General features: G+C 39.9%; 1 protein-coding gene across 3 annotated transcripts in view; it reads left to right on the forward strand.

Moving 5' to 3' along the window:
• The window catches only part of ATG4C (autophagy related 4C cysteine peptidase), a 93,847-nt gene that overhangs the window by 30,929 nt on the left and 40,243 nt on the right, over positions 1–22,675 (forward strand). Inside the window, exon 11 of one of the 3 annotated variants that reach the window (XM_075067659.1) lies at positions 991–2,010. The exons of the other annotated variants lie outside the window; for them this stretch is intronic. Within the exon in view, the coding sequence (XP_074923760.1) occupies positions 991–1,020 (30 nt within the window). The 3' untranslated portion in view covers positions 1,021–2,010. Of the gene's footprint in view, positions 1–990; positions 2,011–22,675 lie in introns of those variants that run through there. 3 annotated transcript variants of the gene reach the window in all.

A 22,675-nucleotide genomic window follows, 5' to 3' on the forward strand; every position in this document is an offset into this window, starting at 1 on the left:
TTAATTAGTTCTATGTTACTTCTTGGAAAAAGTAGGGTAGTCCAGGCCAAATTCCAACTTGGATACTTAAGGAAAATTTTAAGTTTTCCACTTGTACTTTCAATGAAATATGGTGCTTATTTCTGGCCTTAAATTTTTTTTCCTCCATCCCTCTTGGTCAGATCGCTTGCAGCCCCTGTTCTATAACCTCTCTTCCCTGTATTCCTGGCCAATTTGATCTGTTACCATGGATTTAACTATCATGTCTATGTTAGTGACTCCTGCATGTCCTTTGCTACCCATGACATTTCACCTTTGGTCTTCATCTCTACCTGTCTACGTAGTTTTCAAAATGCTCTATACTAGGCCTCACTATTTTAGAAATACAGCTAGTTTCATGACTTTTCCATGTTGCCCATAAAGCTAATTACATAGGTCTTGAAACCTAATAGTTCAAGATTCTATCTCCTTCCAGTCTTACTTCCTGTTTAGATTCCATTGCACCAATGAAAAATGGCTAGGGCACAGAAAGAAGACCTTGGTTTTGAAAGCATTCTAGTATATTTCCTGACTCCAGGACAGGCAAGCTCACAGGTTGTCCTCATCCCTGAAGGTCCATGTACAGTGGTGACACAAGTTAAATTACCAAGTTACTAGAAATTAATGTTCTTCTGTAACTACAGGGGACTTTAATTGGAAACTGTTAATCGCATAGTAATTATCTTTACTTCTACTGCATTATCTCCTGAAAACTGTGCAATTAATTTGTGTCATCACTGTTACTGCTGCTGCCTTCAAACACAAACCAACTGTACATTTAGTTACTCACACACCCAGCAGTGGCCTATATTCTTAAGAGGCTTATACAAATCATTGACTGATTAGTTACTTGCTTTCTTCATGGAACTAGCATCTCAGTATCATGGAATGTGGCAAATATGGGCGTCTTTTAAATAGGTCTGTTCTTTCCCCACCCAATAATTGTTTCTGCTGTTCCCTTGCTTTTCTTAGGAGGGGGGCATTTTTGTTTATCAAGTCTAATACCAGCAGAAGTCACCTCTGCCAGGTCTTTGAATAACTAGCTGGGACTTTGTCTTCTGCATCTAGCCAAAGGCATATGCCTCCATTTATCAAAGTGAAGCGAAGTCTTGGGGTTGTCTTCCACTCATCTCTGGATGATCAGTGGCCATAACCCCTTTTTCCACCAGCTTTCTATGAAAACCTGGTTCTGATGACCTATGTGTTTTGTCACCACCAGTCTGGATCACTGTAAAACACTATATCTAGGATTGAAGGTGGATGCAATACAGACGGTTCACTTTTGTGACTGTGCACCTACCTACTCAATGAGACGGACTACCCATCATGAGCACTTCACCTACATGTTCCGCTTTCTGTTGGTTCCCAGTCTGTTTCCAGTATCCATTCAAAGCCATGTCCTGATCTTTCTAAGGCATCTGTGGGAGACCACATCACTCAGGATTTACCAAGACAACTGCTCTCTGGGACAATTCAACTGTCAAAGCGCCAAGACAAAGCATATGAGAGCCAGAAGTGGGGAGGGATAGCTCAGTGGTTTGAGTATTGGCCTACTAAACCCAGGGGTGTGAGTTCAATCCATTTAGTGATCGGGGGCAAAAATCTGTCTGGGGATTGATCCTGCTTCAAGTAGGGGGTTGGACTAGATGAGCTCCTGAGGTCCCCTCCAACCCTGATATTCTATGATCTTGGTCAAGGGGATACAGAGGTAGAACAAATTTTCAGAGGAAATCTGTTTAGGCTAGAGTCTGACTGCTTTCAGGACATACTCCAAAACCCTTGCTCTTTGACAAAGTATTTCCATCATGATCGGCAGGGCCAATCAGAGGAGGGCAGGAGGAAGGAGGGCCATTTGGCCTGGGCTCAAGCTCAAATGGGGCCTTGCATTTAGACCTTTGTTAATTTTTTGGCATTTGATACATTTTACAACTTTTTTTATGCACATCCCTGTCAGACCAGAAGAGCATTTGTTAAATAAAAATATATTCAAATGATGTCTCACTCTTCTCTTGGTGCCTTATTTTGTTTTCATGTGTCATTATTTTTTATTTTTATTATGGCTAGGGGCCTCAAAAGCTGGAAATAGCAGAAGTGAACTCGAAAGGATGGCTAAGATTAAGGAGCTTTCTGCTTGTGAAATGACCATAGAAATCTGTGCGCGCTGCTGTGTATTAGTTTTATAGCAATCAGGTGTGTTAGGCTTGGATGATTGTGTCCTAATTTCTTACCTTGTTAAGCAAAGAATTTTTCAGCCCAAGGAAAGTCTTGTGAATTTTTAATCTCTAGACATAAGTGTTGTTCATGGATATCATGATGCAATCTTAATTGCTGAAAGTGTGGCACTAACATGGGGGATCATGTTTGTAAGTTACATTAATTATAGGAGAGAATGAGCTCACTCTAGAGACCTGATTTATTTCGAGGAGTTATTGATGACCTGTAAAATCAAATGGTGAGTGAGTTATAACAGTCAATAATAGCAGAAATGAACATAAACAGCATGTTTAAAGTCCAGCCCACCTCCTGTTCTGTTTATGCATTGTTTGTATTGATGGATTATTTTTGTGTATGTGATGGGGCAAATAGTCTGTGGCTGCAGTACCAGGATACCCCAATAGGGGCAGATGGTGCTTGATTATTTTAATTCATGGATTGAGAGACCTTATCCATGATCAGGATGTGATCCAGACTGAACACACTGTGGGTGCTGGGTGAGAGTATAGAATGTGTAACAAAATTTTACCTTGTAGTTTTGGTTGTGAACATCTCACTGATTTTCATTTACACTAAGGGCTATTTACACGTTTATGGCAGTATAAACTAGTTACACACATTTTAAAGCCCCTTTATAGCATCACAGCCATGTAAAAGAGCCTTAAGCTATGTCAACACTAGAGACCTTCCAGAGAGACAGCTGTACCACTGTAAGGTTTCCTGTGTAACCACACTATACCAATGGGGACAAGCTCTCCAGTCTGCATGATTAAACCACCCTGAATGAGCAGCAGTAGCTATGTTGGTGGGAGAGCGTCAAAAAGTTTTACCAACAAAAGTGCTAGTGTAGACATAGCCTTAGTGTAAATGAAAATCAGGACCCTGAATAGTTGTCATTGGACCGTACAATTAGTCACCTTCATCAGGTGGTATTGTTTGTTTCCTCATTGGAAGATAAAAAGCTTTACAAACAAGTATGTCTTTCACAGTTCGCAAGGAGTCCATGGGCAGTCATATTGTTTGTCTACTTTGTGAATAGTAAAAAAAAAAAAAAAAAAATGGCTTTTCTTAATGGTTTCAAGATCTCTTAGGGGAGAAAGCTCTTGGATGTTTATTCACACGAAAATTCAGGATGGTTTTCTGCAAATGCTTTTTCAGATAAAAACTTACTCTGATGTTTATGAATAAAAGCAGTTGCAATTGCCAAACAAATCAGCAGGTTTTTTGTTATTTGTTTAAAGCAAGAAGATGAACAATAAATGCTTAGTGGTTTTTGCCTACCTCTAGCGCGTGTGTATGTGTGTGTGTGTGAGAGAGAGAGAGAGAGAGAGAGAGAGAGAGCGCGCATATGTTAACAACCAGGGCTTTGTGAGTTCTGTGATTAATCTAAATGAGAGTAATACGTATACAGTCTTTCCTTCTGTTCACCTTTTAGGCCCTGATCCTGTAAGTTGGTCTGCTCAAGTGAACCTCCGTATCCATTTAAATGAAGGGGCCTGTATGCGGGCTAAAGGACTACACATGCAAAGTAGTTTGCAAGATCAGGGCAGTGGATAAGGTTATCCAACTTAGTGGGACCTCTGTTGCAGGTTTGGGCTCCTATCTTAGACAGTAAGAGTTGGCAATTTATTGCAATCCCATAATTTCTGCAGAGTGGTACTGAGTGAATGCCCACAATTGTTTTATTGGCACGTGCTGACTCAGTGGAGCAAGGTTGCATAGATTCTGTTTTTCAGGAAGTTGCAGGGAGGGAAGGAATTGTTGTTGCTCTGCATCAGTCAATGGCTGTCTTAATTAAATAAGGAAGATGATCTTCATTTCTAAATGTAAATGTCAGTTCCACTTAAAGACAATTAAAAAAAATCACTGCAAAATAATGCAAGGGAGCAGCATAGGATGCTTGAATTAGCATCTTTATTTAATTTTAAACAAAGTGGGAAGTTTCCTTTTTGGTTTTCCCTGTCTCTGTTAACAACTAGGTCAGTTAATAAATAAACTGAAGAAGAAGAAAAACCCCTCTATGTAAATCTAAAGAAACATTTAGAAAGAATCTTATTAAAAAACAGGAAAACTAATTCTCCTAATAAACTGACCAACTTTTAATCCTTAAACTGGGACAACTGAGAGTTACTTGCATTGTATGGCAGACCACTCAGATTTTGTTTTTAAGTGCCTCTCTAAAGCTTGCAGTGTGGGCATCTTTTCCAAGGGTTGCTGTGTCTTCTACCTCTAAAAATAAATGAAATAATCTGACAGTTGTCTGCTTCAAGATTTACCAGCACCGTTAGGTTCATAGTAGATTAATCTGAAATCGGTGCAGAGGTTTTAAAATCTACACAGTATTGTGATAATCCCGTACAGTGGGATCTGGCTTTGGTTTGAACCAAAGGTGTGGATCAGAATTTTGTAACTCTGTAAGAAGCAGAATCCAAATGCTAGATCTGAACATACCTGAATTTACAGGTTTGAAATTCAAACCCTAATTTTGCTGATGTTTCAGGGTGTTGGGATGCAGCTGGCAGCAGCCAATCATGGGCACTGAACTGAAATTTGAACCTGAGTCTAGATTTTGTTTTCAGCCCTATTTCTCCTTCCAATGGTATGGATAAGAAGACATTAAATTTTACAGCAGCTGTGAAAAGCAGAATGAAGTATTTGCAAAACACAGCAAGCTGATGTCTTGCAAATATATGAAGTTCTTTGGCCTTCATAGCTCAACCAGTGGTTTGTTGTTTTCATGCTAATACAAATTCTTGTATTAATAAGAGCACGGCCTTGCGTTTCTTCATCCGTATGGGAAAAAGTTACTTGTCTGGTGGTAAACAAAGAACAGAAGAATTGATTCACTGTCTTCAGTTTTAAAAAGATGGTATGAAGCAATAGTGGAGCAATTTTAATTGTAACTGTGTAACACTTGCGATCAGTAAGATCATTTGTGTTCTGTTTTTAGGAATTGGGGTACTAAAGAGTACATAGAGCATTAGAAATGCAAAACATGACCGCATGTTCTCAGGATTTTGTCAATGTTACATGAAAGAGCACTTGTGCTGGGATGCTCAACTCTGAGGGTATTCTCTGTTTAGTGTGTATTTACAGAGATGTATGAATATTTGATTAATGAGTCATGGTCTCTGGAGAAATTTAATAACTGTACTGCTGTACAAAGCCAGCTCCTTAACTGTTAACACAGCTGCCAATAGTGTCATTGACACTGAAGCCCTTTCTGCATCTAATATATTCTGTGGAGTAAATTCCTTCATTACAAGGGGATCTGTGGGACACATTATTCAGTTATCTGTTTTGAACTGTTACAAGCTCAATTTACAGATCCTGATTTGTAAAGATTTTTCCAGTGGAAACAAGCAGTGACACATGAGCTGTAAAACAGCAGTTTCATGTGGTTATGTTTTTACAAAAGTTAGTTGGAAGGTCAGATTTACAAAGTGTTGTTTTAAAAACTTCTCTATGATACGATCTGGGTACAAAGTAGTATTACCTGCAACATTAATACAAAGTTTATATACTATGAAAGCGTGTGCAACATAAGAATAAATGACAAATGTGGGTGTTAATGGGTGTATGTGTGTAAATATCTGTATTAGTACAATCCAATAAATAAAAATTGAAGTTAGCAATACTTAAAAAAAAAAAAAAAAAAAAAAAAAAAAGGCAACTAGTGCATCCCAGATTGATCTTAGTAATCCTTACTCACCTGAGCAATGAATTCAGTGAGACAACTCTGGTGAAAAAAGACTCTTTTGATACTATTTTCAGAGTGAGGTGCTAGTTGCCTTTTTTTAAATATGTCAGGATAGATTCATTATTAATTTTTTGTTCAATACTTTTCCAGAAATAATTTACTGTAATTTTACCATTGTCTCCATTTTTATTTCTAATATCTGTGAAGACATCAGTTCTTACTTACAAAGTTAGGTGGATATTTTAGTGGTGTTACTTCAGTTAAACTACTTTAAATAATAGGGGAAAATGTCAAAAAAAGATAAATTTAGTGCCGAGGCTTTCACTGGAAGCTCTAACTGCAGGTTAGAATTATACATGCTATGCAGAATTTCCTGCAACACTTCTCCTTAGGGCCACAATGCATTACAGCAGACGTATAATGAAGCTGCTATAAAATCTCTGGTAATTAAGGGGGATTTGACAGTAATTGCAACAGTGAATCAACTTAATTATTACCTGCTTCAAAGAGAGCTAACCTGATGTTATAATCTAACCTTTTCTACTTTTAAAATGAGAGATTAAACAAGTATATGTAGCATTTAAGAATTAAATCTGTTGAGATAGAATTCTATTAATATACTTTATTATATATACTATATTATACAGTATGTATATATAAAGTTCTCCTTTAGTTGCTGTGTACATATAATATTAGTAAAAAGCAGCTGAAGGAGAAGAACTATCATCCAATGATTTAGAAACATACGGCGTGTGTTCATTCATATAATAAGCGGAACCTTAGCCCATGTCTCTGATGCAACCCTCTTCTTGACTATTAACAGCATAGGACCCATATAAAGACCTTAGTTATAAAATGCTACAACACGCACAAGTCTAGTTCCCTGAAGAGCCTTGTGAAGGAGACACGGTGAAGGTACTGTATTTGTGGACTGAATTTTAAGCAAACTGTGCTGAAATATATTTCAGATGTACTGTAAAACCACAAAAGCAAGGGGATGCTGGCTTGAGGATGTCACAGCACTCTTGTTTACACTCCAGTTGTGGCATTCACAATGCTGTGAGATTCTATGTAGCTTTTACAAATGTGTAAAAGTGTACACAGAATAATTAACTTTCCTTTGGTCAAAATTGGTCAGATCCTTTTGGTTCACTCCCTCTAGGGCACCTGGCATTGGCCACTGTCAGCAGACAGGATGCTGGGCTGGATGGACCTTTGATCTGACCCAGTATGGCCATTCTTATGTTCTTATGTAATGTGTAATCTCGCCACGTACTGGGAGGAAGACTGTTGACATAGGAACATATTTCAACTTCATCAGTATTTTATCCAATTCTAGAATGATGTCAGCAAATAACAAACAACAAAGCAATGTGGTTTAGAGCTCTTTGGGCTGTGGAGCAGACAGGTTCCAGCTTCAAGGAGCTTCTTGTCTTCTTACCTTCATAAGCTCTTCACATAAACATCAACGGAAGAGTAGATCCTATGATGACACTATGATCTCGCTGATGTGCACTAAAGAATGGGTTAGTGACTAAACATCAGGGGCTTGATCCAACTCCTTTTAATATCAGAGAACTCTGAGATGAGTTGGGTTGGGTTGGGTCCCAGGTTGAAGCATATGTTAACTCTCTGGAGGACAAGTTCAGATCCTGGCTGGTCAACCCACCTTTCCATCCTTCAGAGGTAGAAATACTGAGTTTCACGTGGTTACCAAGTGTAGGTCTTTTGGAATAGACAATCAAAAAATGGAGACCTTTTTTTCATAGATTTTAAAGATCCCATAGCATCTCACATAAGACTAACAGGTTGCCTAGAGGATATTAACCAAAATTTTCTTCCCTGCCTCTTTTGCAGGGTGCTGCCCTAGCTGATTTCTATCCTTTGCATAGGGATGAGAGCATTTCGTCAGTGCTCTATGTACATCTAGTATGTGAAGCATCTCAGAGGGTGAGAGGCACAATATGAAATCAAATAGTATTCTCCAAAAGGAACAGAGAACTGGGCACAATTATGAAGAGGTTGACAAATGTTTTCGATAGCACTATCCACACCAGGATCACCAGCAACAGAAACTAACAAATTTAGCCTCACAACACACCTGTGAAGTAGGAATTTTACAGATGGAGAAACTGAGGCATGGAGATGCTATGACTTAAAAACCATGTGTTCTTGGAATCATACAACTACTCTGTTAACATCTGCTTGTTAGGTTGTGGAAAGATCGTCAAAGAGATTTTTGTTTGTTTTTCTGGTGCCATAAAATCCTACTGCTTATGACGTTAGTTTTTTCACTGTAGCCCTCAGTTTCCAGCAATTTGTTAGCTTGACCATTTCAAATGGCCAGCTTCTAGAAACATTCCCAACCCATGTAGCAGTTCCATGGTTTGTGCGAAAACAATAGTTTTTCGTGCACATAAAAGGAACTTAAATTAACTGCATGGCACTAAAAGGGCAAGTCTGTGATATTGCCATTCTAAAACAACCATCTCCGGGACTTGTGATATTAGCAGAATGCAGTAGTTAAATCTGTATCCTTCAAATAAGACTTAAAACACGTACAATAGAAATAACTGCAATAACTTGTTTTGGTTTTGTTGTTTCAAAATTCTAGTGCTGTTGCTTCCTGATGACTGGCAATATAAAAAAAAAAAAAAAACTCTGCTAGGCTCTGCCTTCTGTTTAAGAATGGAATAACATCTTAACTGTCGTTCTGGAACTCTGTCTAGTCCCTATAGCTATAAAATTGCTAGGGCCTGCAGGCTACAGGATAAGTTCCTGTGGCAAAATGGAAACAGTAGCATAGCCCAAGCTGTAAAAGCTACCTTCAGTAGAGAGAACTGAGCCACGGCCCCTATGGTGTCTGCTGTTCATGTCTGATACTGAGACTTCCCCGTTATGCGATCAGGCAGTTCCCAGTCTGGAGAATCGCTTTACCATGCCTGTAAATCAAGAAAGAGTAAGGGAACTTGTTCAAGCTCACCCTGCATGGATGACTATGCTGTGGCATAATTTATTCAAATAAAGCACCTTCTGTTCTACTACCTATCAAAACGGCCTTGTTTATTTTACTTTTATAAAATCTTCATGGCCACCACCAAGTGACGGGGGCATGTCACGATAAGTGCCTGGGTGGCTCAATGGTGCTGGTACTACTTATTAACTGCCATCAACTGCTGCAGGTAGCAGTGAAATGCCTAGCTAAACAATTGGGCCTTTCACCCTGCCCTGAAAGGTAACAGTCCCCAGGCTCTGGGTGCTCATCAGAGGAAGTGAATTCCAAAAGCAAGGACCCGATGCTGAGAACACTCTGCTGAAGAGACTCAGAAAGGTTTATCCCAGAAACTGACCCTACATGTGTCTCAGTTTTTAACAACATGCAGAAAGGGATATCTCTTAGATTACAAGGGACCAAACTGCCCTAGAGACTGGGGAGAAATCTCAGTGACCACAGCCCCTCCAAACTGTAGTCATAAGATAGGTAGAGACCTGCATCTTCAGCAGTCATAACTCCTATAAGATTCATTCTAGCCTGTAACTGGATAGCACACAATGGAAACTTTAGAACATTTCCTAGAATTCGCTTGTGCATATAGGGTGACCAGATGTCCTGATTTTATAGGGACAGTCCTGATTTTTGGGTCTTTTTCTTTTATAGGTTCCTATTACCCCCACTCCCATCCTGATTTTTCACACTTCCTGTCTGGTCACCCTGTGTGCATAGCAAAAGCTAAATATGTGATCAGATGCCTTTGGTCTCTAGTGGCATCAGTGGCTTCCTATTCATATATTCATGGGGTGGGGGAAGTGGCAGACTTTTTAAATAACAAATTTTCACTGGTGCCTTTTGCTTCTTTTACAATGCATTTTAACATAAATGAGAAATTAACATAGGAAAAAGTACTTCAGGTGCATGCTCAGTAACTATTTTTTCATAACGCTTTAATGGATTCAGGGTTGAGCGCTACTAAAATCTGGATTTATTAGAAACACTCCGTGCATTTCAATGGAGTTTTTCTCATGACTCTGGATATTTTACATTATTTCAATAGAGCTGACCCTCTAATTCATTAGAAATGCTCCAATATAACCAATGGATCATTTCTAATTATTCTGGTTTTACAGCAAATCCAAGGGTCAGCTGTACTGAAAACAATGGTACTAACCTTTGAGTTTATTAGAAAAATGCTTGTGTCTCAATGGAGCATTTCTAATCAATTGGATAAATAGGAATCCTGCACCCAAATAAATCCCCTTTATTGGTGAAACAGACCCATGGATTTGTTGTTACTGCCATTCTTTAAAAAAAAAAATACAGTAGGACTTTTTTGTACTTTTCTAGTGAAATTCCCTCTCTGTTGTACTCACTTTTCTGTGAGATAGAGGAGTATCTGATAATTGCAACTGTCAGTGCTGGAGAGGGGGAGACCCCAACTTTCTTTTTTGGGGTCTCCCATGACCCTCCTCTCTGGACAATCGTTCTCCTGTATTCAGGAGGGTCCATTTCTAAGGAAAGAGAATTCAAACCCCAGCTAACTGAGGAGAGGGCGCATGTGTATGTGTGTGTGGACATTCCTCATGCCATCCCAGAAGAGCCATGATGGGGTATTGGAGTGAAAGAACACACACCTCCTTCTCCCCCCCCACCTTCCCAAACAGCATCCTTTCCTGGGAAGCTCTGATACATTATGTGACTGCAGGAGCAGGGACCCTAGTCATGGGCCTAGAAAGCCTATGTAGTTATCCACCCATAGAGGTAAAATGGTATGTGTTTTGGGATGGGGCTTCTACAAAATACTGCTAGGTAGGTTGAGCCTACTAAAATTTGTTGACAGGAAAAAAAAGTGAGACAAGTTTTTAATTATTTCAGGTTTGTTTATCAAATAACTGATCCTATACAGACACACATGTGTTACTAAGATTCCACTGAGGTAAAACAAGCACTGGTAATGAATCCAGATTCCTTGTTCTCTGTGTGAATTACAAACCAGTCTAGTCCCAGTCTGAGCAATATTCTAACTCTCCTTGTCACACTCTAGGAAATCCACTGAGCAACTCATCTGTGGTAGTGACAAACCTGCAAAAATGGAAACTCCTCTTTAAAAAAGATTAGCGTAAGTTAGTTCTCTCTTTTTAGGAAGCTAGATGATTTTACCTGGCTGTGAAAGTTGAGAAATCCAGGCTAGAGCCAAAAGAAAAAGATTCTGCCCCGAAGTTGCTAAAATGTTGTGCCTCTGCCTAATGCTTGAATATATGATCAGTGTATTCCCTGAATGTGGGAAGACGTTGACCCTGCCTATGATGGTTACTGAGAGTCCAGCATAAAGACTGAGTATGAATGAGAGCACCCTTGATTTCCTTGTTTCTTGGCACTTTTGCTCCCATAACAGAAGTTTATGCTTCCAGTTCAGTTGTCCTCTTAAGTAATAAGGCCTTTACTGAACAATGTAGATACTGGTGGGAATATACTTGGTCAGGGGGATTATAGCAAAGATAGCAATATGATTTCAAGTCTCTTCCTGCCCTGGAGGCATTCGCAAAATCACCAACAGGCAACCTCCCCCTACCCACTCAAATGAGATACAGCAGTTTATCATGTCAAACCTTGCTGCTGAGCGCAGTGTCTAGGGCCTCTGGCTGTCAGAGGCAGGATTTCATCTTGGGGTCCCTAAGGCCAAATAGAAAGCCTCAAATGTTCATTTATGTTTCTTATTGCCTGGCCAAACCTGTGTGTGCTTTGAAATGTTTAAAAAGCTGACCCGTGTATTAATGGGGCTCAGAAAAATACCCAACAAGTAAAAATGTTAAATATATTTTTTAAACGAAAATGCATTTTACTCTCACCTTCTTTTGCATTAGTTGCCTATATGATATGCTTCCTATTGTGGTACTAGTTCTTGAAATGAATCTCTCTTATTGAAACCTTGGAAACAATCCAATTTGAGAGAAATACTAAAATATTGTTGGACAATCTGGTTCATAAACAGAACTACATAGAAGTGTGTGTGTCTATAATGAAGTATGAGAGTGTAAATATATATTATATACACTATCCGTATACAAAGTTTGTGTGTGTTTATATGTATATTCAAGTTATATCCATTTAAATACTTGTATGTGTATATAATATAAACACACACATATATATCTGTGTTCAAAATGGTGCATAGATGTACACATATTTGAGTTGTATATGTGTTTTATATATTTTATAGACTTGGAAGGATTAGATTTTTATTTGGTAAATGTTGGAAAACATCAATTTCACCATACACCCACAAACCAACAGAGAAAATTTGGTATCAATATAATAGAAATTTACAGATAGGCAAAGTAAGAAAAATGCTGCTTGACAACTTATTAGAGTTTGATTTAAGGATATTAACTTTGTGGACATCACATGTCAAAATATACAATTTGTGTTATACAGCTTTAACTTCTTGAATTTCAGCATCTAATGTTAAATAATTGTTTGACCTCTCCATTATGTGACACCCCTCCATAATTCTGGGCAACTGTGAAAATTTAAATAGATAAAAATAGAAAAAACACTTAAAAATAAATATTGATATTATCCGTCAATTATAAAAATGTAAAAATTGTCTTCCAAGTGTATATATTTGTGTTTCTATTTTTATATACATTATATCTCCATGTACAAAGTGTGTATATACACATATATATTTGAGTTATATTTGTGTGTGTGTCATATAGAGTATGTCTGTAAAATATTTAGTATACTGTGTATGCATATGTGTATTTATGGTGTATGTAAATTTGTGTAAGGTTTTTGTGCAACCATAATTTAATCCTATGTTCAAAATTTATTTCAGCTCACAACATGAGCTCTTTGAAACAATATTAATTGTTTCAGAACCAAAATCATTGATGATAACTCTTTTAGGAATTGTCATGTTGTCTATAAATATTTAGCAACTGGATTGCGTTTGCCAGTGTAACCCTGTATTACAGATGGAAAGGTAGCATCTGCTGAAATTAAAAGTGGCCACATTTTCACTGTAGCTTAATTAAATGCCAAAATTTATCTACATTAACAACAAAGTGGTGAAATTTATTGATCAATTCACATGATATAAGTTGACAAATGGCCTGAGCAATTTCCATAATTTTCTACACGTGTTAAAATTTGTAATGAAAAAAGAATACTATATTAACATTAAATGTAAAATGAAAGGGATATTTTGTAATGGGAGCTAACGCCTGGGGCAGTGTACTTTGTTTTCCATGCCTTGTCCAGGCATAGGCTGCTTGAGCTGTGTACAGATGGGTCTCTGACAGTCCTACAGCTGTTCTCCTAATTGTCCATTAAGTGTTCTATTGATTCTCTGATTCAAAGTACATGTCTTTCAGCTCAAGCTATCCTGTGAAGTGGCAGGCACATTCCTTGCAGAATGACAGAGCTGCTTGAAACCTAAAAATGTGGGCTGCCAGTTTCAATTGAGGATCCTGCTTTCAAAGGAAAAGGCTTGGTTAAAGGAGCTTTGTAATAGCTGATTAGGTTTTAGTTTCTAAACTTTTAGCATCAATCAGTTAAAGCAGCAGCAACATGAAGAGTTTTTAATTCCTTGTTAAATATGTACAGATTGCACCTGGCTGATAAAGGGCTGTGAGTATATCAGTGCTTGCTAACAAGTGATTAGGCTTGTTTGGCTGTACGCAGATTTTTTTTCCAGGCCCTTGACATGCGCAAAGATGTTCTCTTCTCATTTGACTTGCAAGTTCACTTTTTGCATTTTTTTTTTTAAAACGAGATCATCTGCAATTCCAGATTATGCCAGTCAGAACCCTGTTTAAAATCATCTTCCTTTAATCTGAAAAATGAAAGATAAGATGCATATCTGTTCCAAGGACCATAAATCTTCAAAGAAACAAATAGCCATAGATAAAACTGTAAAAGTTATTTAGTTCTCCACTGAAAGAGGTTTATTCATCTAAAATTTCCAGTCCATTGTGTCATGATTTGGTTATCACACTGTATGTCATTTCTTGCAATTGTATGAGCCTTGTATCTCAAGCAAAGAGATGATAGCCCCATAGCTTAAACTTTATCAATTGCATTCAGATATATCTCCATCTCTAAGCAGATAAATAAATTGCAACATAAAAAATACCTTCCTAAACACGGAGATTTGGATTGTGCAATGTACAGATTTGTATCTAGAATTTTTTACCCATATTTGTATATATTGATTTTGTAATTAAATGTGTTTAAATTTCCACTTAATTTAAATTTGTTTTTTAAAAAATATGTATATAATTTTCCAGATAGAATTAGCAAACAACAAGGAAATGTATATGAACTCCATTGTGACTTACTACATAGAAACCATCTGTTAGTTGTGCAAAAAGTGAGCTTTTTCTCTATAACTGAAATTACAAAATGGCCCTGTATATTTTTTCTAAATAAATAAATATATATATATAATTGAAATGAGACATGAAACTGTTTCAGATAAAACTTATAGTAAGGAGAGTTGTTTCTGTTCAAGAAGATTTTTATCCTTTATAGTTTAAAAAAAAAACAAAAAACCCACCTCTGCTGTGAATGTTTGATATGCTTATTCTTTAATCATCCCCTTTATATTATTCCTCATTTTAATTTTGCATTGTACCTAGCAAAATTCACAGTCATGCAAGATAACACATTACTTTGACCCATCTATCAAATTATTCAGAGCCTTTTAATTTAAACCAGAATCTTGCTCCTTGAATTACTTTACATAGTTGTTGTTTTTTTCTTACCTTGGCCCAGTTGTCTTTGAGATGTCAAATTTACAAGCAACAACGTGTGGTTCTAAGAAGCAAATGAACTAGTCAAAAATGCAAATGAAATTTCTGCCTATGATTCACAGGCAAAAAAAGATGCATTTGAGATTTTATAACCAGAGTCTCTCCCTATCCCATAAAAAGGAATATGTGTCAAATTAAAGAAGTCATCTAGGAGGTTGTAGAATATGTAGTAAGGCACATATTCTCAATTTAGGGATGTAAATTTCTACCTCCATGCATGGGGCTGATACACCAAATTCCCTGTGCACCAAGAGGACAATAAACTACTTCGTTGTTTTCGCTGTCAGACAGATTGAATAAAAAAAGTCTCCTTAACGTAATAATAAACTATATATTGATACCTGCAAAACATTTTGTGAATCTACTTAGATTCCAGCACTTTCAATTACGCTGTTAGCCAGTTTTTTAAAAAGATTTTTAGAAGCTTTCAACTGTAGACTTTTGTCTTGTTGAATGAACTTCAGCTACAGTAAATTTTAAGTAAATTTGTGATGACTGAGCAATATACATTGGCTGAGCTAGAATCCAATAACCCACAGGACAAATTAATTTTCAACAAAAAGGGCAGAAATCTCAAGTGCCATGAGTATATGGAATCTCAGTCTATCTCTCTGGAGCCATTTTTGCAAATCACTACGGCTCTTCATAATCTAAATCAGTCTCCTTTAGCAGCAGAAAGATCTTTTTTCATGACAAAACAGAAGATGACATTCATTAGTGCCTAACTTGCATAAGCTACCTTAAATTTATTGGTGCTCTTATCCTTATCAGGATACGAATTCCTTTGTCTACGGCTATGGGAAAATTCCGGATGTACTACTAAAAATATAAATGGTCACTTTTATCAGAACTTTTGGCAGTTTACTTTATTTTAGAAGTAAAACTGGTGGTTAAGATTTTAAGACTTCCAATGGGCTTTGTTTCAATCATGGTTAATATGCACCCAGGATAGCAATACCAGTCTATGCAAGCGGCTGTACAGAAATCCACACTTCTTAGAGAATTGCTGCTGCTTAGAGCGAGAGGTGTAAACTCCGCGCTACATGGTGTATAAATACAATTTAGGGCATTACAAATGAACCTAAAATTAATAGGTGGATTCATGGCTGAGGGCCAGATCCTCAGCTGGTGTAGATCAGTGTATCTGCACTGACTTGTAGTGGTATTATCCGGAGAAATGGTATATCACAGTGCTTCTATTTGAACTGCTCCCTATGCCGGAGATCTTCTAGTGTATTCCTATTCCCTTTCCACTATCCCACATCCTGCAGAAGCCATAGAGCTTAGTTGTGTGAAAATGTATTATTAGGACAGTGTTACGGAGTCAAAGTGTAAATAAATGTGCTGCAGGTGCCTGGTCGTTTCTGTCCTCCCAGTTTATACTCTTTATTCTCTCTTCTGGGTGTAGGACTCTGCATTTATTAGTATTGAATCTCCTCTTGTTCCATGCAGTTCCCGCTCTTCTCAACTTTCCAAATCTCTTTGCAGTATGTGTCTGTCCTCTTGGATATTTGCAATGCCTCAAGTTTTGATGCCATCCACAAATTTGAGCACTGGTGGCTTGGGCTACAACTAGCAGAAAGTATATCTCCTTAAAAAAGGACAAATGCTTCACCATTGTAACACAAGTCCAAGGGTTTTGCAGACCAGTACATGTCCATGGACCACAATTTGAGAACAACTTCTCTATCAGAGCCTTTAAGAAATGAAAAATGTATTGTGATCTGTTGGGATGCACATTCCTGAGGTAGAGTCAGGGGAGCAATTTCTGCCTGCAATTCGGCTTATCCACCTTCCATTGCCAGTGGCATCTGCCTGTGCATATAGGAGTGTGTGCAACATTGGACAATGATGTTTGTTGTCTTATTGTTCTTTAAAAGCTGACAATGTGACTACTGCGTAAAAGACATGAAATAAATCCACCAGTGGATTCGGGGACTACTACCACTTTAATGGCTAGGGGAGAATTATCCTTAAAGACTTGTTCATAAAACATGGACAGTAAGGGCAGAATACTTAGATTAAGTGCATTAGGGCAGGGACCGTTTTATTGTTATGAATACAGTGGGTCCATGGCTCCTAGTTAAGATGACAAAATGTCCAGATACAATCGGGACTGTCCCGATATTTAGGTGTTTTTCCCAATATTTCATGGCGGCACTCCACTTTTTTTTTTTTGCTCCGCCGGCACCACTTCCGCTTTTTTGTTTGTTTGTTTGTTTGTTTGTTTGTTGTTTTGTTTTGTTTTTTTGCTCCACCAGCAAACCCCACCTCCCCCATGTGTCCCATCATTTTCTTCCTCTCATCTGGTCACCCTGCTCCTAGGTGCTACAAGCATGAAAATTAATAATAATAATATATACCCTGCTTATACACTATTAGTTGTAGGACATGCTCTTTAGTATTGTCTCTCTTGTGAACCTTACTCTCTTTAAATGTTCTGCTAGTACCTAGAAGCAAGAGTAAATTCTTTAGGCCATCCTCAGAAAATCATGGTAACTCATCCATCAGGATTCAGTGGTAGCTGTGTTAGTCTTCATCCATCAAGAGTTATCTTTGCATCTTCCTCAAGACTAGAAAGGAGGCCCAAATTTTAAAGAGAGGGCAAGCCTCAGACCCCACTCCCCAGCGGGAGCTTGAGGGCCAGATTTAAATGGCTGGCAGGCTGGATACGAAGGGGAGGCGCAGCACCTATTGTGTAATCTAGAAGAGTCCTTTTCCTCTCTCATTTTCCCCCCCACCCCCGCCCAAAAGAGGACTGTTCTACTGGAACAAATTTGAAAAAGGCTTCTCCTTTTTCATCCTTTATTGAAATCATAACCCTTTGTTTCTGATCTACTGGTTTGTTACCAGGGAAATTCATAGGGCTATTGCAGATTCATCATTTTGACTCCTGTGTTCTCTCTATATATCTAAGTAAATGGGTCTAAAATTTAATTACAAGAAACATATCAGTGACATGAGAACTCACTTTCTGATCTCAAATCCACGTGATTTATAAAAGTGGGGTAAGAATGAAACATCCTCATCTTGGTACAGATTTTCAAAGTTACAATAGGTGCATTCTCTTGCACATCTATGTTTGCATGCAAATACCGTGGCTGCAAATCAGACCTTTTCCCCCACAGACATAGTTCGGGTTTCACACTCACCTGATCTTGTCTATACCCAAAAACCTAATGTGCCCATGTACGCTGGGTGTTTGTTTCCCTAAATGAGACATGCAGTTGTATGTGAATGCCTAACTTTGAAAATCTGGCTTTTTATGGACTTTACTGGCCTCCCTGGCATGTAGCCATATTGATGTAAATCCACATTTTGGATCCATCACAGCGTATCCAAGACCTATATGTGTATTTTACTGTGCCCTGATGCCCATTTTTTTAATACTAGACATACAAATGAGTTAAATAATTCCAACATGATGGACTAATCAGTATTGTCCTTGCCGTGTTCCACAAAGGTATGGGAGGCACTTCAGTTTTTATCAAGCATTTCTCTGGCACATAGAACCTCTTCTTAACCACATTGCAAAACATTCCTTTTTCTCTGTTGGTTTTCAGTCTTTTGCAAGGTCATTAATCTTCTAGTGATGGTCAAATCTCATAAGTGTCAGAGGTTCAGATTGGCTAGTAAAGCACAAAAGTTTGGATGTTTAACCCAAATCTGAGGAGAACTATCTGAGCACTGTAGGTCTGTAGAACCCAAGATTATCAGTACAAACACACCTTCTGCCATAGTCTTCCATCTTGTGAACTTCTGGTTCCAGATGGAACCAGGAAGTTCAGATGTAGTGGTGAAAATCAGATGCAGGGGTGAAGAACAGGATATGCTTGGAGGAGGTATAGTGGAATTCTGCAGTTTACTGTTTCAGATTTGGACAAAAGCTCTGGTTAGTTTTTATTTTATTGTTTATCTCTACTAGAAAAATCAGGAGTTCTTGTTTTATCATCTGTGTTCTAATCCTGGCTTTGCAACAGCCTCAGTGGATGACCGTGGGCAAGTTTTTCCCCTCTATAAAATGGCAATAGTAATATTTACTTCCTTTACAGAGATGTTGTGAGGTTTATGGCTTGTCTAGATAAACATTATTTAATTCACCACAAACTGGGGTTTTATACCCTCTACTAGCCTGCTGCAGACTAATTGACCAGGTGGACTCTGTTGACTCTCATTAGCAGTTAGTTAATGTGCTTTGACCTAGTCCCATTTCAAAGAGGACTATAACCCACTTCCTTCCCTGAGCGACCAAGGGACGCGCCCACCTATGTACCTATCCGCTCCACCTATACTGACTTGGACTCCTTATTCATTCCATGGGTGGCGAACAAGAGCCTACATATTCACTGATACTTTAAAAACTTTTGCACCCCAATCTGGGTCTATGCCGGTTATGCGAAATGAATGTACTTTTTCCAACCTTGCAAACTATATCTGTAACCCCCCATAACCGAAGCCTGACCCCAGATGTAAAGTACCTTCCCTCTCAACCTGTGTATATTTCATTTCAAACATTTATTTTAATAAAAAATTTTTAAATCTGAACTGTTAATGTGCTTCAGCAGGGTCCACACGGATAGTTAGTTGGTGGCAGGCTAGTGCAAGGTTGAGTCACACTGCACTAGCCCTGAACTAATTGTGCATGTTGACAAGCCCTTAATGTCTGTAAAATGCTCTGAGATCCTCAAAAATGCTACAGTATTACTGTATAGAAAAGAAAAGCATCCTAGCACAAAAGATTGTGGAGAACAGGGACTACTAAAAATAGCCCCCTGTTTAGAAAGGTACAGTATGAAAAGTGTGCGGGGAGAATAGTTAATGCACTATACCTGTTCCTAAAGCCGTGGGCATTCCAGGTAGAACAGGCATTTAAGTCCTGTGTAAGTTTCCAATAGCCTCACTTGTATTTAACAGCACAACAAAATGACTCTTACCTGACCTGATGGATTTTCTTCAGGAAAGCAGTGAGCACAGCAGCAACTGGGGAGGAATCTCCCTCTGCCGGTTGGGAGGGCTAGGGCCTTGTAGGGAAATCCTGTTGGAAAGAGCCTTTTCCTTGCTCCTGGACCTCTTTAACATGTAGGCCTCCGCTCTTTATGAAAGAGGATGATTTAGGAAATATAAATGGATCATTCTGGTGCATCATCAGTGCTCAGCTACGCTTCATGGTTCTCTTGCCCTAAGAACGTGAGCTACATGCTTGATCAGCCAAGAGAAGCTGCTGCATCTCCACTGATATATAGTCCAAAAGGTGCAGTGCATAGCCACTGTAACAAGAAAAGAGCCCAGGGTATTAACATGTTCCTCAAACCACCCTTCCAGGAACTAGACATGACACTAGAGTACTACATGGGTTCTCAGGACAAAATTTTTGGTAGCCTCAGAGTGTGGCCACCAACTCTTGCTAGTGGCCTCTCTCTGACTTTCCCCTAAAATACTTAATTAGCTTTAGGAAAAACAAATAATTATGCACATGTACAGGTCCAAATCATTGTAATTTATTTATGTCTTGCTAGCTAATAAGTCTGTTGTAAAAAGTGATATTGTCAAGCGTAAAAGTATCATTTTTCACAGAAGACTTACTCAGCCCCAGCAAGCCTTGAGACAAATTAATCTCTGGATGGGGGGTCGGGGTAGGGAGTAAGCGCCAGGGGTGATGGCATTGTGGGGGCCAGGGGAGCCAGTGTGGGGCCAGAGACTGAAGCCCCGCGGCCCGTGGGATGAGGATGGAGCCTGAAGCCGTGCGGCCGGAGCCTGGGGTTGAAACCTGAAGCTTTGCGGCCAGAGATTATCACCCCACCATTCCAGAGGTGAAGCCAAAGCCTGAGCCCCACCACCCCTGAGAAGGTGGGGAACTCACCAGTTGCCTGCTCCTCCAGCCTTGTGCCCCAGCTATTTCCAGATGGGGGCCGGAACCAAGCCCTGCCTGCAGCCCCAGCAGACAACACCAAGGCGGTGCATCCAGGAGCAACAGGGAGGGGCCGCTGCTTTGCCCCCTTTCCCTCAGTCACAGCCCAGGAGGCTGTGGCTGCAAGAAAAGCCACTGGTGTCCGCATTTGAGAGCAGATCATGTTTGCTAATTATTGTTAGTTTTCAAATTGCAACGCATTATGTCTCACATCAATTTCTCCTTTGATTTGAAGCTGATTGAAAGCAGAACAAAATGGCTCAATTATAAAGTTACCATATCTGGATCTCTCTCAAAATGAGCCCAACTTAATTTTAGCTCTGCATAATACTAAGGAAATCTTTGCTATAATTTGGCAATCTTTTTAGGATGGTCCTGAGGGTGTAGCATAAAATAAGAAGGCAGTTCACTTACATCAAGCTTTTTGGTTTGCAGTTTAAGTTGATATATTTGAAATGAAGGCAAGGATTTGTTTAAACCTCTTCTGGAGTGAGACACCCATTTCCAGCAGCTGTGATATCTCAGCATGAAGCAGGGCATGGGGAGAAGGGTAAGTGTAAGTAGGCTGAGATGCTCCATGCAGGGATTGTTCAGATTCACCTGGGAATGGTGAAATCGCTTGACAATGGAAGTAAATAACTACATTAAAATGGTTTATCCTACCTCCCTCGCCCCCCTCCCAACATAATGATCTGAAAACTATTTAGTACCACTCCCAGCCCCACTGTGCTCCGGCATCCCCATGTTGACTTGTAGGGGTGGGGACTGTAGCCTGCAAACCTCACTGAATCCTTGGAGCCATGTGTCAAAGAGAGGCCAGTCCTTGCTAGCACACCTCTGGAGATAGCCAGCCTCCTACCTCCTGGGTCAGGAGGATCCCACAAGAGCCACGATTCCATTAGTTATTCTCCCTGCATCTAGGAACTATTCCCTGTGCCCCGGGGTTTAGAAGGCTCTTGGGAGAGATGCTGCTGCTGCTGCTAGCAGTAGCAATGTCTAGAGAGATTTCTGAAGGTGCCGATTCCAGCTCATTTCATATAGCTGTTATAGTCGTCAGACAACCACTCCCATCCCATCCTGCACTCGCTCCTCTCACTCTCTTTCCCAGACAGTTCAGGAAAGTGGATGACTAAGAGCATTAGCAATGGGATACAAATCCTTTCACATCTAGATCACTAGTTTAAATTCAGTCATGGGGCCCACTTCTCCCGTTGGAGGATGCAAGCAGCTCCCATTGATTTTCAATGAGAGTTCCACTGACTTCAAAGAGAATGAATTGCATAATGCAATGGGAGACGGGGGACCAAAGTTGGTGGTGACCCACATTTGTTACCATGTGAGGGGTATTTGGTGGTGTGACGAGGGAAGCCGGGGCTCGACCCTCCCTGTGGAGGAGGGGAGCCACACCGGCCTCGTCCTGTTCTCACCGGGTCCTGTCCTTCGGGTCCACGGTCCACTGTCTGGAAACTTCGTCCCCGTGGAGGGACTGGACAAAGGCAAAGTCATGGGGCCCCGCCTTGGGGCGCAGGTGGCAACACAGCTCAGAGGCTCCTGGCCCTTTGGGCAGGGCAGAGCAACACACAGTCAGGGGCTCTGGCCCTTTGGGCAGGGCAGAGCAACACCCAGTCAGACGGCTCTGGCCCTTTGGGCAGGGCCGAGCAACACCCCAGTCAGAGGCTCTGGCCCTTTGGGCAGGGCAGCAACACCCAGCAGAGGCTCTGGCCCTTGGGGCAGGGCGAGGCCAAGACCCACTATCAGGCGCCTCTGGCCTTGGCAAGGCCGGCACACACAGTCAAGGCTCTGCCCTGGACAGGGCGCAAAGCAACAACATCCAGAGGCTCTCGCCTTGGCAGCACAACCACAACAGCAGAGGCATCTCCCTTGAGCCAGGCCGAGCAACACACCTAGGGGCTCGGCCCTTTGGGGGCAGAGCAACAAACAGTTATGACTGCTGGCCCTTTGGGCAGGCAAGCGAACAAACAATAGTATCTGTGGGGGGGTCGAAGTAATACTGCACCCCCAGA

Source organism: Chelonoidis abingdonii, chromosome 7 (assembly GCF_003597395.2).
Source record: "Chelonoidis abingdonii isolate Lonesome George chromosome 7, CheloAbing_2.0, whole genome shotgun sequence".
Lineage (NCBI taxonomy): Eukaryota > Metazoa > Chordata > Testudines > Testudinidae > Chelonoidis > Chelonoidis abingdonii.